This window comes from Mustela nigripes, chromosome 1, assembly GCF_022355385.1.
Source record: "Mustela nigripes isolate SB6536 chromosome 1, MUSNIG.SB6536, whole genome shotgun sequence".
Lineage (NCBI taxonomy): Eukaryota > Metazoa > Chordata > Mammalia > Carnivora > Mustelidae > Mustela > Mustela nigripes.
This window is the reverse complement of record NC_081557.1, coordinates 52,756,945-52,769,700: the sequence shown is the minus strand read 5'-3', so window position 1 is coordinate 52,769,700 and position 12,756 is coordinate 52,756,945. Positions and strand designations below refer to the sequence as shown.

The following is a 12,756-nucleotide window of genomic DNA, read 5'->3' as shown; positions in this document are numbered from 1 at the left end:
CTCATACTTCTCTATCTTTGCACTTGAATTACTATGTGCTGTAACCTTTCCAACTTTCTCTCCCTGGCTAACTCCTGCTTATCCTATAAAAATCAGTCCAGATATCACTTACTTTCTGAAGCCTTTCCAGTCTGTATTTTATGCCTCTTTCTGGATTGCAACAATTGTATTTTCATGGAACTTTATGCTTACATGAGACTGAGCTTCTTGAGAGGAGGGACTGTTTTAACTGTGCCTTATCTATCCCTTTATTCTTAGTATTCAACATAGGGCTTGGTACATAGTAAGTGAGCATATTAAATGAGTAAGTGTTTATTGAATGAATGAATTTAAAAATGAATGAATACTGTGAATAAAAACAGTAAGGAGATGAAACTTTTGGTTGGAACTTACAGGTAAAATCTAAGGGCCTGTTAGTATGGCTTTGGGCATTGGAGGTAGTTCTTTAATCCTTCCAGGTACAGGGTTTGGGGGACTATGGGCCTGTTTTGTATCTTGATTTGGGAAAAAAATGATTCATGGTCTCTGTTTCTTTCAAAGGGAGCATAGTGAGTGTGGGCGATCCTAAGAAGAAATATACACGGTTTGAGAAGATTGGACAAGGGTTAGTAGGGGCATTTTCTTTCCCTAGAGAAATGACTTAAAAATTGTGTATGCTGGTATATATCATTTTGCTTTTGTTTTGCCTCTCATAAACCTTGTTCTTTCTCTACCTTGTCCCTGACCCATCTGGAGGTGTTATGTTAGGCTGACTTCAGGTTTGGCAGAATTATGCTTAGTTTGAGAGATGTGCCAGTAGCTGACCATGTTGCTAAAAATAATCATTCAGTGAGAAAACAAAAACCATTTACTTTGATAGCAAAAACCTGCTTCCCAGATTACAGCTCTGCTTTTTCAGATTAACCTGGTTTACCTGGCACTGAGACTTACCAGCACTAATATGAAATGGAAGGCTGAGAACTGCAGACCCCTCTGCTTGTGTAAAGGGACCTGTTTTTCTAGGTGGATACCAGGATTCATGGCTGCTCTCTGATTTCTTCTCTGCATCTTGCATGCTGCCCGCAGTGTATTGAACTTAGCAGATCTTACCTGAGTTCCTGTTTATGTGCTAGACAGTATGAATACAGCTATGAATCGGACACAGACTCTGTCTTCAAAGACCATATTTATGGAAAGAGACTGTCAAACACAAAATTAATATACTATGATAAGTCTTAAAATTGTTTTACCATTGTTTTGAGCAAAAGAAGCCAGATATAAAAGACCAGAAACTGTTTGATTTTGTTTACATGAAGTTCAAGAACAGGCAGAATTAACTTATGCTAATAGAAGTCAGAATAACAGTTGTGTCTGGGAAGGGGATGTGCATTGGGAAGGAGCATAGGAGCTTTTGGGGATGATCTTTGTGGTGAACACATGGGTTTTTAGATATTGAAAAATCATCAAGTTGTACACTTAAGATTTGTGCAGATTACTTTATACCTCTGTATAAAAAAGCAAAATAATGAGATTTCAACAGGCCTACCCAAATAGCTAAAATTAAAAATAGATTAGGGAAAAAAGCATCTCATTTGCAAGAGTGTTAATTTCATGAAAGCATCATTGCTAATGAAGTCTTTGAAGTTTTGTTTCAGTTTTCTTTCTTGTGTGTCTAAGAACATTTGAAAATAAGATTAAATATTGTATTATATAATGACGTATCTGTACAGCATTCTACAGCTTACATCTGTTATTTGCATCTGTTGTTTAATTTAATCCTTGAAATTACCCTGGATCTTATCTTTTCCTGGTCCAACCCTTTTCCTATTAGACATGCTTTTGTGAGTCTGAACTGGTATAAGGTAGTTAACCTTGAAGAGAAATTATTTTCCTTGCCTAAAAATAATCTGGGATGGCATTTCCTTTAGTTATTACATTGAGATATTAAGAATGTAGCAGAAAGATACAGAGGCAACTGTGGGCAAGTTAGATCCCATTTATGGACTTCAGTTTCTTTGTCCATAAATTTAAGAGAGAGGTTGTGGACTCAAGAGTCTTTTCACCTCCAGAACTTCTGACCTTTTTTTCATTCAGATGTGTGGGACCCATAAATAGGCAACATCTGCAAAATGTTTTTTCCGTTGCTTACTTGACAGTTCTTTTAGTGCTAGGGGAGGAATGAAATATTTATTAAGCACCTATTCCATGTTTTTAAAATATAAATGCCAGGATGCCTGGCTGTCTCAGTCAGGAGAGCATGTGAGTCTTAATCTCAGGACAATGAGTTCAAGCCCATGTTGGGCATGGAGCCTACTTAAAAAAAGTTAAATACATGCTACATAAATATGATGGATTGGTACTATCATATTTTTTGCTTGTTTTTTCCCTTTAAGACCTGAAGAGGTTTTTTTTTTTTGTTTTTGTTTTTTTTTTTTGGACCTAGAATTCATATGTCTTTTCAAGGTAGAAATAACCAGTGGGCCTGACTTCTAGACCTCTATAATCATGGAGACATAGTCCCAAAATGTCCAGTCCCCTGGGCCTGGACATATTTGCCCTTTAAGAATGATGCTTCTGGTAGGATGGGGAGGATGGGTGTAGGATGATAGATACCAGCTTTATGACAGAAAATAGCTAAAGATAGAATGATAAGGCAATGGGAAGGTAACTGCCAATATGAATAATCCAATTCTTATAGCCCATATCTTAGGATCACAATTTTCTGGCATGTAGGTAGGCTTACAAATAAAGAATGGTGGTGTGGAAGCTGGTGACCATAATTCCTAGCTTCAAGGCGTACTTAGAGGTGACTTTTCTCCCTAAATTGACCTGACTTCCCTGGATAGGGCTTGCTTGGAATGCATTTTATTAATACATAAAAAAATAAATCTGATGTATAGATTGTATAGTTACAATATTGATATATATCACTCATCTATGAATATACAGCGCTCATGATTATAGGCACAAAGTGAAGTTTTCAGATATGTAGAATGGACATGATTGCTTTCCTAGCATTATTCATAGTATTTCTCTGCCTCCCTTCCTCCTACTCTCTTTCTGTTTGTATGTGTGAGTTTGTATATGTTTGTGTATGTATGTACATTATATGCATGTGTATGTATAGTGAGATTATTTTTACCTTGGAGATGGGGTAAGAATTAGATCAGATTTTCTAGGAGCATATGCGTTTGAAAAAACATTTAATATTTCATGTTTGAAAAAGTAAAAACCTATTTTACAATATAAACTGCAAAATAAAACTCACATAAATGATTGAAAACACTGTTCTAAAGGTTCATAATGTAAAAGCTGGAAAGGCACCATGAGATTATTTTTCTAGTCTTTTAGTTGTTATAATTTTTTAATATGAATTATAAGTGAATATAACACACGTAAGTGTACAACTCAATGAATTTTTAAAAAAATAAACACACCCATGTAACCAGTATCTACATTAAGAAATAGATCATTAGTGTTACCCCAGAAGTCTATATCCCTTCTTAAAATATAAGCTATCCCCCAACTTCATTCTGAAATTTTCCCTTGGACCACTTTCTTCTCACTCCTCACCCCTGGTTGAAAATTATAGGTCTCATCTTACCGAGATTTACAGATGAAGAGTTTGAGGTCATAGGGGGTTAAAGGAGGGGATGATGAGAGAAAAGGACCAATCATCCATCAAGGATGATGGAGTAGAGGAGAGGAACTAAGAGCAGGAAGCTAGCCTATATTGAAGACCTGTTTTATATTCTAGGCACTTGGCTATGTGCTTTATGAACTAATTGATTCAAATTCTCTTATCTCTTATCTTTACAAATGAGGAAAGTAAAGCTCAGAGAAATTAACTTGTTCATATAGCTAGCAGTTACTAGATAGATGCTTCAGTCTGAAACTTAGGTTTTTTGGCCACTAGAGCCTGTATTCTCTTTCTACCTCATACTGTCTCTCACATATGAGAATAGAGTAGGGGGAGGGGTGTTGGGGAGGATTATTTTTGCTGCTATTATTACTAACACTTGCATTGCCAGATTGTATATAGAGCTGCATTTGACAGATGTCACTTCATTTAAGCGCTATGTTTTTTTTTCTCTCTCTCTCTCTCACCTGTCGTTCAGTGCTTCAGGCACTGTGTACACTGCAATGGATGTGGCCACAGGACAGGAGGTGAGTATAAACCACCAACTATTTCTCCTTCACTTCTACTGGGTTGTTAACCTTATTCTTAGCTCAATAGGGATACTTCTGTTTTCTTACTATAGCAGACTAGAACTAAACAGAGTAGTAACATGATGAAACATAGATTTTGGAAAAAGTCTCTGTGGCTACAGTGTGGGGAACAGATTGAAGGAGATAAGCTTGGAGCAGGTGAGTCAGGCGGTTATTGTGTAATTCTAGGTGAGAGATGATGGTTTGAACTAAGGTGGTAGCATAGTATGAATGGAGGGAAGTGGCTGGATTTGAGAGGTACTTAGGTGGATTTGACAGAATTTGGTGAGTGACTGAGTGTGAGGATGACTCACACCTGAGTGATCCTGGTCAAGGAGAAAATAAAAAGGTGGAGTATATGGTTAAAGAATTTGGATACTGCTGAGAGACCCTCTTGTGGAATTGCCTAGTGGACTGTTGTGTATATAAGTTTGGTGTTTGGTAGAGGAATGTGATGTGAAAGAAATTTAACTTTTTTTTTCTTTAAAGATTTATTTATGTATTTATTTATTTAGAGTGAGCAAGTGAGCAGTGGGGAGGGGTGGACGGAGAGGAAGAGAGAGAATCCCAAGCAGACTCCATGCCAAGCATGGAGCCCTGTGCAGGGCTCAATCCCACAACCCTGAGATCATGACCTGAGCTGAAATCAAGAGTTGGACGTTCAATCGACTGAGCCAAACAGGTGCTCCTAGTGTGGAAGAGATTTAAACATGTCTCTTGACTCATAATCCTTCCTTTACTCAGTGCCTAGGATTCCCATTGACATTAAAATCTTCATTTGGAGGCACCTCTTTGTCTCCTTCATTTCATTACTCTGGGAGAGCTCTGACTCTATTGCTAAGACCTGGTGACCCAAGATCTGTAGCAGAAGAAAACCATGAAGGGAATATAGGGTACTGGAGGTTTTCTTGCACTCTACTCTTTGGTTGCAGAGCAGGAGTGTTGGCAGATGTGCTGTGTGTGGATGGGAGCGGCCCAAGGAAGTCCTTAGATCAAAGAATGCCAGGACTCAGAGGTTGTGAGAGAGACCTCCTGTTCCGGTCACAGAGTTGGGCTCGTTGGAGCGAGGCTACTAGGATCTGCTTGTATATGTTTGGTAATTGAAACCCCCTGGTATACTGTAAAAAGCAAGTTTAATAGGATTAGCACATATTTCACCTTGCTCTTATGAGTCATTTATAAGCATCTAGACCAAATATTGAGGCTCTCTGTTGAGGGTAATTATTATGATTAAGGATTTATTCATTGTTTGTTGAGATGAAAATTCAACAACCTAGATGTTTACTGTTACTTATGTAATTTTAGGCAGCTTGTTTGACTTCCCTAAGCCTGAATTTTATTTATTTACAAAATGTGCATATAACATATACCTACCAAAAGTGTTGAAAGAATTCATTAAAGCAGTGCATGTGAAAATACATCATAAACTTTGTGTTAAAGTTACATATTTATCACATACAGAAAATTGCATATTTATTAGTTTTTATATGTTCCACAAAGCAATTGCTGAAGATGAGCCTTATGCCACACTTTGTGCTAAGAACCATATGAAATATTGAGTCCTATGCAGGCACACAGACATTAAAATCATATGTAAGTGTTAGAGGCCGCACTTCCCATTGGATATGTGTGGAAGTCTTATAGTATGGAGAACAGATTGGAGGATGGGAGCCTGCATTAAAGTAATGGTGAGTAAGGAAGGATGGTATCATTGTGCCAGTTTTAAACATGGTGAATTGGAGGCAGAGATAGAAAAGAGGTGGTTATACTGATCCTAAGAAGAACCCTGTGATTAGATTAGATTTCCTTCTTATTGATTAGAAATTTGAGGCTGAGGGAGTTTAGATAACTTTTTCAGGTTTATGCTACAAGCAGTCAGCAAGGACGGGGTTAGAATCTTGATTTTAAAGCCTAAATCTTGCTTTCTGGACTGCAAAGCCACAGCAGAACTAAGAGTAGGTTCTAGGTCCCTTTGTCGTGTTTCTGGCCTGGCCTCAGGGACCCTACAGCTCTTGGTGGAAGACAGTGATGGGCAGTTGCTGGAGGGGCCTGGAGCCTGCATGTATGAGAAGTTGGTCGCAGGAAACAGAAGCTTGACTTCACCATATGCCTGCCTGTGGTTACAAAACTATGAATGGAAGCAAGTCCATTAGTGTGGCTAATGCAGTGCGGTCCAGAAGGCCTCATTTCCTGCCCCAGGGAGTATAAATCTTTAGGGGAGTTGGCGAGATGCTCTCAAGTCTTTGTGAGTGAGTGCTCATTGGAGGTTATCCACCGGGGAAGAGCAGTAGTATTGTCCGTCACATCTAGGAAGCTTAGCATGTTAGTGCCAGGAAGTCTCCCAGTTACACAATTATTCTGCAAGCCCATTTTTAGAGGGAGTGTGCTTAATAGAAAGAATAGACTGGAAGAGACTTTGGAGTCAAATGGACCTGAGGGCGTTGCTTATGATGCTGGGCAATTTTCTTGTATGCCTCAGTTTCCATTCCCTTTCCTGAAAATACAGATAATGATTTTTACTTGGAGGGTTGTTGTTAGCTATTACTGAAGTAACGTTACTGGAGTACCAGACATAGCCCCTGGCACATAAGTAAGCATTGCAAAAACAGTATTGGCGGGAAGGTGGCTGGTTTTTGTTATTGTTCCTGTTGATGTTGTCATTCTTGCTGCTCAGTACCAGATACTCCCCAAATGCAGTTGTTACTACAGTTTGCATTTGCATTTTTGTCTTCCTTTATTATTTGAAATTTTTACTTATATTTGAGTAACACATTGGCCACTATCTCCTATTTAGTTCTCAAAACAATCCTGCAAAGAGGGGAACCAGGATTGGGGTTATTATCCTCAGTGTATTGATGGAGAGACTGAGGCACAGAGAGCTTGTGATTGGTCAAGGTCAGTAAATGATAGACCCAGAGCTTAGGTCCTCAGCACTCAAACCCAGTTCTTTTTCTGTTATAAGAATGCTCTGTGCTAGCCTAAAAGGGACTGAATGGGTGAAGGACATTTAGCCCAGCCCATAGTTAGTGAATATTGAAAAGGACCCCTGGTATCTTGCCACCACTTCTATGTTATCCTCTGCCTGCCAGTCATCTCTCTTGCTGCTTCCAACATTGACCTCTTTGAGATTCATAAGCCCTTTCCTATCCTCTAGGATGGCCAGATGAACTCCAAAGGCACTCCTTTGCCTCCAGATCTTAATATATGTTTTAAGGGTTCAGTTTAGTTCATGTAATAGATCTTTACATCAATGTGTTACTCTTAAGACATTAGAAAAAGCTAATAAACATTATAGAAAGCTAGAGCCAGACCAGAAGCCTTGCCTGATAGGAGACTCCACTCCAAAGCAAATTCTTCTCACTTGGGGTAAGTGATGGAAGTAGTCACAGTGTTTAAAAGAATCATTTCTGTTCTTCCCAATGAACTGGATCTCTGCAGAAGACAGCTTATGCTTAAGAAATAAGAGGCAGGGTTTTTTTTTTCCCCCCATAAAAATAAGTATTCTTCTTCTTCTTCTTCTTTTTTTTTTTACACTTGCTGCTTCTGGAAAGACTGATTTACTTGTTCTTTTAGGTGTTCATGTTCTTTTCTGTTAAGCAGGAAAAAGAAAATATCTCTAGGGAATAAACATTTAGCAAATAGTGTAAGTTCTCCTATGGAATTGAGTAGCCTGTTGCTGGAACTATTTATGGTTTAAAAACAAAGTACTTATCAACCCGCTGAATTCTCTCTTCCTGTCTTCATTTCCACAAACATTTCCACAAATAGTCACTGTGTGTCAGGTCCTGTGCTTGGTACCAGGGATTTTGAGTTTTCAGATGAGCTCTCTAGCTTACAGCTTCTAGAGATACACACTCCAGCTAATCATCCTGAAGGTAGTTTATGTGGTAAGTTCCCTAAGAGAGGTATAAATATGATCTTATGAGGCTTTAAAGAAGAGAAAAAGCCTATCTGGTTTAGAGAATAAGGTTTCTTTTGGCCTGACACAAAGGATAAGTAGCTTTTGAACATGGGAAAAGCATGCAAGGTACTCCAAGTGGAGAGGAGATCAGATCACAGAGTATGTCAAGGAATGCAGTGGGAGGAAAGATCTTGAGAACTTTGAATGTTGGGCTGAGGAGCATTTCTAGGCAAACAGAAGCCATTCATGATTTTTGAGCAGGGGAGAGTGTTATCAAATGTGTACTGTGGGGAAGATTAATCTGGCCATGTGTACACAATAAATTGGCATCAATCTCAAGGGCTCTAATCATGACTTTGCTACTAAATAGCTGTGTATGCAAGCTATTTGCATATCACATTGCATTGTCACATATCCTCTCGGAATCATGATCTCCTTATCTGTCCAAAGGAATCCATAGTAATAGTTATTCCATAGAGTATCTCTGAGGATTAAATAAAGTAAACCTGAGAATACCTTACCTAGTACTTGACACATAGAAGAGATGGATGCAAAAGTGCTCTGGGAATTCATTTATATCTATAGATAAAAAGCCTATGAAGTTCTTTTTGATACATAAATATTAGGGATCTCATCCCCCTTTTCTCTCTCAATGTCAATTCTGACTCATCTTTCCACAGCAAGCTCAGAAATTACTCTCCCCCTTTATGAAGCCTCTCTATCATTGCCAGATAGAAAGAGTTCTTGCTCCGTTTTGTGTTTCTATAGTACTTTGTATGGACTTTTGTTATAGCATACTGCTTTCTTCTTCTTTTTTTCCTCTTTCTCCCTCAATCCCTCTCTCTCTCTTTCTCTTTTCCTTTCTTTCTTACTCAGAGAGAGAGAGAGAGAGAGAACACTTGCAGGGGAGCAGAGGGGCAGAGGGAGAGAAGGAGAGAATCTTAAGCAGGCTCCAAACTCAGTGCGAAACCTGATGCAGGGCTTGATCTCACAACCCTGAGATCATGACCTGAGCCAAAATCCAGAGTCAGACACTTAACAGACTGAGCCACCCAGGTGCCCCCCAGCATACCTGTTTTATATTGTGATTTTTTTAAAGTATTTTTCTCATACAAATATTTTATTAGTAGAGAGTTTGATTGTCAAACTTTGTTGAATATCAGAATCACCTGAAGTGTTTATTAAAACGGGACCTAAAATTTTTTATTTCCAGCAAGTTTCTAAATGATGTTGATGCTGCTGGTCTGGAAACCTCATATTGACTATATTGGCTTATGCAAATTCTGCAAGGGCTAAGACTGTATTTTATTCATCTCTCTCTCCTTCATGTTTAAGATCTTGTACTAAGTTGTTTCTCAGTAAATGTAGAGTGACTGGTTGTACTCTGATTTCAGGTGGCCATTAAGCAGATGAACCTTCAGCAGCAGCCGAAGAAAGAGCTGATTATTAATGAGATCCTGGTCATGAGGGAAAACAAGAACCCAAATATTGTGAACTACTTGGACAGGTATGGACTGATAGGTCCTGTCACAGAGATTGGCCTTTGGAACTGATGGATGGTGGAGCTAGAGGAGGAGGCACCACCAGCACTCTGAAACTGCCTCCATTTGAGAATCTTCTACGATGCTTGGCTCTCTGCCTCCAGCCTTGTATCCTGCTGGACACTTCTGATTGCTGTGTAGTCCTTCTGGGTTAGATGAACCCTGCCACCCTGTAGCTTCTAACACCTGATCCTAGAACTGTCTGTTCTGCCTCAGAGAGGCCCTTAAGCACATCTGCCAGAGTCAGACATGTAGGTCTTTAAATCATTTTAATCCTAGTTCTTTCCTTATCCTGCTCGCCCTCCTGAAAAACTTCCGGTTTGTCTTAGCTCTTAAAATTTGACAGTCAGTAGTTTCATTTGAGATTTGACCAGTATGGAAAAAGTAAGACTTATCTTTTGTTCTAAACTCTACATCACCTAATGATTTCATTCATTGTTTTATTTTTAGGAAGCTTGTTTCATTGTTGACCCATTGTGAGTTTACAGTCAGTTAAAATCTCTGATCCTCCGCCCTTTTTTTTTTTTTTTTTTGCATTAAACTGGTAATGTAGAACTTTTTAGTAACCATCATTAAATCCCATTTTGATTATTTCCATCCATTATTCCAGCTCATGAGTTCTGGTCTTCAACATAATAATAGTGGTTACAGCTAACATTTGTGTTATGCTTTACTTTGCACCAAACACTTTTTGTTGAACACATTGTGAGGTAGAGTTTATTATCTGTATTTTACTGGTGAAGAAACTGAGGTTCATAGAAGTTTATAACTTGTCCAAGGTGAGTAAGCCAATAAGTAGCAAATGAGGGTTTGGGATTTGAATATTCCTAGCACCAACATCCATGCCCTTTCCATCATGTCATGTTCTTTTCTCCTGTACATGAAGAAGAAAGTGAGCTTCTTGCCTATTTCAGAGACATCACAAGTGGAGGTGATACTGGACTAAGTCTTGGAGTCTAATTCCTTTATTATCTATGTTGCATTGCCATCTATATTTCATTCCTGCCAGATTCTACCAGATTTCTTGTTTTGCATCTAAAGCATTGGTAAGCCTCAGTTTCTTTAAAGAGGAAAGGAGTTGGACTTTGACTTTCCCAACACATAATGTTGATAAGTATAGTGAATAAAGCCTTCTTCCTTTCTGGGGGATGATTGTCTCTCCATGATGGGGATCATGACTGACTCTGAAAAATTCTCTGGAAGTTATTATTCACTCTCCCATCTCTTTGAAGAACATATTACATAAAGAATATTGCTTGGATAAACTACTGAAGGCTCTAAGGCTACCAGATTTGGGCTCAGGATAAGGAAAAATGAAAGCTCCTAATAAGGATATGGGCATTAAAAAAAAATGAGTCTCATTAAAAAAAATGAGTCTTCTATCTCTGGAGGTATCTAAACAATAAAATACATGACCATGTTGTTGGAGGAATTTGTGTTCTGGGAATAAGATTAGAAGATTTATAAATTTATCAGTTGAGCCTTTGTTGGTGTTTCCAGAGGCTTGTACTGTGAAAATAAAAGTAAATTGATGCCCTCAAATAACTCCTAGTCTGGCGCGAGGAAAAAGAAAATACCTAGGAGCTCCTGTGATGCTCTGAGGCTTTACCTTGAGAGACTATTTTTGAAGGTACCTTGACACAGTGTAGAGCCATAGAGTTTTTGGGACAATCTGAATCTGGTTGTACATTGTCTTAGCTTTAACAGTGACATGTTAGATCCAGGTAAAGAGGCTCTTCTTTGGGGGCACCTGGGTGGCTCAGTGGGTTAAAGCCTCTGCCTTCTGCTCAGGTCATGATCCCAGGGTGCTGGGATTGAGCCCCTCATCAGGATCTCCATTCTGCAGAGAGCCTGCTTCCTTCTCTCTCTCTGCCTGCCTCTCTGCCTACTTGTGATCTCTATCTGTCAAATAAATAAATAAAATCTTAAAAAAAAAAAAAAAAAGAGGCTCTTCTTTGTCAGTGTCCAGAGGTCTCTTGGACCCTCATATTTCTTCCTCCAATCAGTCCACGCTGACAGATGTCTCCTTAACGGCTTTAAAGAAATTGGGTAAAGAGGACATAATGGGCATTTTTTGTCAGGGAAGAAATAGGCTCATGCCAGTGGAGGGCCTTTTACCCAGTCCTAAATTATCTTTTGGTCCAAGTCCTTATAATCTCTCTCAAAAGAGATATTAACGAACACTCTAATCTGTCATATATATTCTTCCTGGAAATTAAAAAAAACAAGACTTTTAGTTACAAAGAATATAGAATCTACAGAAAGAGTACTAGGTTCAGAATCAAGAGAATAGGATTCAAATCTTACCCTTTGCTGGAGGCCATTTTTTTTTTTTTTAATAGTCTCTCCATCTGCCCAGCAGTAGTCCCAATATCAGGATGACAATAAGATGCCATACCGCACAGTTTAAGCCATTATAGCTCCTTTGTCTGAAGCTAGCAGAAGAGTCTGTAGGGCTCTGGGCTATTCTTCTCTTCGTTTGTCTTACCCTGCAGCTAAAGAAACTGACCAGAGGGCCTAAGTGATTTTTTTTTTCCACACAGTAGTGCTGAGTGATCTAGTCCCTGAGTGATACTAGTGGTTCTAACTCATGTCTCCATAAACTCTGCAGGGGACAGTACTAAATGGCAGCCCTTGGCTTACCAGAAGGGGCTTTGGCTTTGCAGCTTGAATTCATTTCATTCCTAGAATCAGAGATGCTCAAAATGGAGATCATTGCCAGCATAATGACTTTGTGTATAATACTTTATAGCTTTTAAATGGCTTTTATAGCCATTGTTTCATTTAATATTTACAATGAATTATCTTTTATTTTGCTCATTGCTTTACTCAGTAAATATTGGCATCTGTAGTGTTGGACTCTGGGGATAGTCTTGAACAAGACCCAGTATTTGCTCTCATGGAGCTCGGATTTAGTAGAACTCTCAAGGACATTTAGGGACTTTCCCTAATGTTGGAAACATGGATTCCCATCTTTGTCAGATGTTTGGGTGCTCTCTGCCTTGGTGCTTCTAGAGGTGTGAGAATTGTGCCTAATTTTGAGAAACATTACTTTGTGTTGTGATGAAATATAATTGTATTATATCTTCAACCTAGTGAACTTAGTTCTGCCATTCGGGGCTTCAC

At 38.8% G+C, this 12,756-nt stretch overlaps 1 protein-coding gene across 4 annotated transcripts in view; it reads left to right on the top strand.

Moving 5' to 3' along the window:
• The window catches only part of PAK1 (p21 (RAC1) activated kinase 1), a 148,690-nt gene that overhangs the window by 120,613 nt on the left and 15,321 nt on the right, over positions 1–12,756 (top strand). For all 4 annotated transcript variants that reach the window (XM_059411533.1, XM_059411516.1, XM_059411525.1 and 1 more), the window contains exons 8-10: positions 541–604; positions 4,098–4,146; positions 9,484–9,596. In XM_059411533.1, coding sequence (XP_059267516.1) covers positions 541–604; positions 4,098–4,146; positions 9,484–9,596 — 226 coding nt within the window. The remainder of the gene's footprint in view (positions 1–540; positions 605–4,097; positions 4,147–9,483; positions 9,597–12,756) is intronic.